The sequence below is a fragment of the Drosophila serrata genome, unplaced genomic scaffold (genome assembly GCF_035046125.1).
Source record: "Drosophila serrata isolate PLE 108 unplaced genomic scaffold, ASM3504612v1 contig_240, whole genome shotgun sequence".
In the NCBI taxonomy this organism is placed as follows: Eukaryota; Metazoa; Arthropoda; class Insecta; order Diptera; family Drosophilidae; genus Drosophila; species Drosophila serrata.
Window position 1 is genome coordinate 5582054 of NW_028257138.1, and position 3997 is coordinate 5586050.

The 3997-nt window shown below is 44.1% G+C and overlaps 1 protein-coding gene across 1 annotated transcript; it reads left to right on the forward strand.

Moving 5' to 3' along the window:
- The first annotated feature begins 1932 nt into the window (after positions 1-1932).
- Positions 1933-3624, forward strand: LOC110183346 (lipase 1). The gene is made up of 3 exons (XM_020951600.2): positions 1933-2165; positions 2225-2896; positions 2950-3624. Exons 1-3 carry the CDS (start codon positions 2052-2054, stop codon positions 3541-3543), a joined length of 1380 nt encoding a protein of 459 aa, XP_020807259.2. The 5' UTR covers positions 1933-2051; the 3' UTR covers positions 3544-3624.
- The last annotated feature ends 373 nt before the right edge of the window (positions 3625-3997 follow it).

The following is a 3997-nucleotide window of genomic DNA, read 5'->3' on the forward strand; positions in this document are numbered from 1 at the left end:
AATTTTTTAAATTTTGATTTGTTGTAAAAAATTGTCGGTTAAAGATATGGGCAAAGATATCTGCTCCAAGAATGGCATTATAATTTCAGTCATTTTACGTTTCTTAAATCTTAAACGGAGTATGCAGATTTGTTAACCTGGTAACAAAGAACACAGTAAAGCTTTCCGATTTAAAATTGATGCATTTTTGGCCAAGCTATGAATTTTTTAAATTTTGATTTGTTGTAAAAAATTGTCGTTTAAAGATATGGGCAAAGAAATCCGCTCCAAGAATGGCATTATAATTTCAGTCATTTTACGTTTCTTAAATCTTAAACGGAGTATGCAGATTTGTTAACCTGGTAACAAAGAACACAGTAAAGCTTTCCGATTTAAAATTAATGCATTTTTGTTGCAATAAAAACTAGCATAGAACAGCTTTTAGAATTAAAATTAAGGCCTTTTTGATTTAGTTATGAGTTTTTTTTAAATTTATTTGTCAACGAAATTTGTGCATAAAAATATAGATAACCATCGGCTGAAATAATGTTATTATTGTTTCAGTCAGAAGTTTAAGTCTGAGTGAAGGAGTCATTTCCTATTCTATAGATTCTATATGGTTGATCAGAATAAATAGCTAGTTAAGAGAACCCAGATAATAAAATACTTTTGAGACATTCTTATCGCTTGACATCTTTCCACATTACTTGGCCTACGTTTTGGTGTTATATTGATAAATTGATCCAGCTCTCAGCTTAATTTTAAAGGCTTCGTCCCGATGGCACTGACTGCCCCTTGGAGTTCACGCCTGTCGAGCATGAAACCGAGGCTTCAACTTCAACATGCTGCCAACTGACTTGTGCAGAGCCCACATCCACTACGGCCCACAGGCGCCCACATGCCAGGGGATGTCAAGTTGCCAGGACCTCCACTTTCGTCCTCCTCCTGATCCCTGGCGCTCCCTTGGGCTGCCTCGTCTGCACTGACATTGCCAACATGTGGTGACAACGCCGAATTAAGTTATTTGTCAAATGTCGAAACGTTGGCCAGCGCACATCAGGCCTATCGGAGGCCGGAGCCGAATCCGGCAGGCAAGGATTCCGAATCCGAATCCGATTCCCACCCAATTCCTTGCCAGCCGCGCCGCTTTGTCAGCCTGTCAGTCGTCGTCAGTCGTGACAGCAGTTGCTGCAAATAAAAAGAGCGCCAGATATTTTATGCAGAAGCTGAAATCAATTTTTGCCAATCAATTGCGAAAAAAGAATGCGATGACGTGGATTCGACTGACTGAAAGGGCCGACAACGATTCAAATGTTTGCCGAGTGGACACGGGCCACTCCACACACAAAACTGAGTTAAAAATTTAATTTTCCAATTAAGCCGGCAAACATTTCTAGGAAGTGGCCATGGCAAATCGGATTAATAGGAGTACGCTTTGATTTGGCCGGCAGTGTGGAATAGGATATAGATGGGCCCTCGAATGGATTTAAGGGCTTTGAACACATTGGCCAGTGTAATAGCCCCGAGAGTAATAAAAAATATAACAATTTAGAAAGTAACTATCGTCACATAACGCGAAAATATCTTAATCTCTAGTCAATCCCTATAAATCACAGAGAATCAACTCTGGTTAATATCTCATTTCCCTTTAAAATTTGCTAAATAATTATTTTAAACATTTTTGAATGTAATGATCACAATGCAATTTTCCAATATATATAAATTATTTCTATATCTTGTCTAGCCGTTTCGCATGATTTATCAGAGAATTGCAAACTAATTAAGTGCTGGGAGTTCCGACTACCAGTTAACACCGCTGTCCGTCCACTCTCTGAACTTTGGCCATGATTTTGATGGGACACAATTTCGATTTGCTCAAATTTCAGCGAGTTATAGAACACATTTAGCGTAGCATATATACAGAAACTGGAACTGAAATTGAGCATGCCGCGATTTTCCGATAAACACACCGATAAAAAAATATCATCCAGAAAACAGCACGTACTAATTACAGCTCTTTAGTGGCCAGTGGCTTGCCGGAGTGAGCTCGATTTAGTCACGGATCGAACGTCATGCGACACGCGATCTGGGTTCTCGCAGTGCTAGCAGGAGTGCTCGCACCCGTTCTCGGTGGCATAGAGGACACCATTCCGGCGAGTGTCCTTGAAGATGCTAGGCTCACCACGGTAAGTTTGAGGTCCATCCTCACGTGGTTTGCAATAATCAAGCTCATACCTTCGGGCAGGTACAACTCCTCGAGAAGTACAAGTACCCAGGTGAAGCTCACCAGGTGACCACCGAGGACAAGTATGTCCTGACCCTTCATCGCATTCCCCGGCCCGGGGCAAAGCCAGTGTTATTGGTTCATGGCCTGCAGGACACCTCTGCCACTTGGATTATAATGGGGCCACATAGTGGCCTGGGCTACTATCTCTACGACAACGGCTATGACGTTTGGTTAGCCAACTGTCGGGGGAATCGCTACTCCCGAAGCCATGTCAAGCTGAATCCAAATACTGACAAGGCCTATTGGAGCTTCTCCTGGCATGAGATTGGAATGTACGATCTGCCGGCCATGATCGATGCTGTTTTGGCCAAAACTGGTTACCAGAAATTGAGCTACTTTGGCCACTCCCAGGGTACCACCAGTTTCTTTGTAATGGCATCTAGCAGGCCGGAATATAATGCCAAAATCCATCTGATGAGTGCTCTGGCTCCGGTGGCTTTTATGCGGCACATGAAGACACCGCTCATCGGAATCGCTCGCTTGGGAATCGGGGTTTTCGGAGAGAACTTTGAGCTATTTCCCAACTCACCTCTCTTCCTTAATCAGTGCCTGCAGTCGGCTGGAATTCTCAAGACCTGTGTGCGTTTCTACTGGCAGATTGTGGGCAAGAATCGGGAGGAACTCAATATGGTTAGTGGCTGTCCATTACCTGTTATCCGTTTCATTATTCCATTTCTCTGCAGACCATGTTTCCGGCGGCGCTGGGCCATCTTCCTGGTGGCTGCAATGTTAAGCAACCTGTCCACTATCTCCAGCTGCAGTCCTCGGATCGCTTCTGCCAATTCGATTACGATGCCAAGGAGAACCACCGCATCTATGGACGACCCACTCCGCCGGACTATCGCCTGGAGAAAATCACGGCACCGGTGGCCTTGTATTATGGCAGCAATGACTTCCTCTCGGCTGTGGAGGATGTCCAGCGGCTGGCCAAGCTGCTTCCCAATGTCGTGGAGAACCATTTGTATCGCAAGTGGAATCACATGGACATGCATTGGGGCATTAGCTCCCGGAGTACGGTCATGCCTAGAATCCTAAAGGTAATGCAGTATTGGGAGTCGAGCGAGGGACACAAAGATGTGACCACAGGATCGCCGGTGGAAGAGGAAGTCACTCAACTGACCACAGAGACTTCGGTGGAGGGAAATCAGGAAAATGCAGAGGTCACAGATAGAGGGGAAGATGCTAAGGTAGAGGAACATACAGAGAGTAATCGGGGAAATGTGGAGCAAGAGGATCAAGTCACTGATTTTCCAGAAGCGAAGGGATTATATTATTGAACTTATATTCATTTAAATAACCTACTTTATAGGAGAATATATTATCTTTAAATATATCAACAGAGCATCCCTTTACTTAAACTTTGCCCATGTTTTTTTTTGTTTTTTTTTTTGTGGGTAAAACAGGATAAAAGATATTTGCCAATAACGTCTGAAAACCCAGCTTTTCTCCCCATTTATGAGTTGGTGCGTGAAAACTGCTGCAATCACGTGCCACATCCGCCATGTAGCCAACACCAACAACCAACACCGACAACTGGAAACGTTTTGGGAATTTGAGAGCGCAACGAGGCGCGAAAACATTTACTCAACACTTAGCAGCTGTTGGTTAGTTTTGCGGGGGCAAGTTTTCCGGGGGGCACGGAGGGCAGATGGGAAAATGTGAAAATGTGAGGCGGCGGTTGGGAGTTTCTCTTGTTCGGCGACGTGCGGCAAAAGTTTTCTTTTTTTATGA

What these genes read in the sequence shown, in the direction of transcription:
- LOC110183346 (XM_020951600.2), top strand. Translation starts at nt 2,052, where the DNA reads ATGCGACACGCGATCTGGGTTCTCGCAGTGCTAGCAGGAGTGCTCGCA. An exon ending in AAGATGCTAGGCTCACCACG is followed by an intron (nt 2,166 to 2,224) that starts GTAAGTTTGAGG and finishes ACCTTCGGGCAG; the next exon opens with GTACAACTCCTCGAGAAGTA. An exon ending in ATCGGGAGGAACTCAATATG is followed by an intron (nt 2,897 to 2,949) that starts GTTAGTGGCTGT and finishes ATTTCTCTGCAG; the next exon opens with ACCATGTTTCCGGCGGCGCT.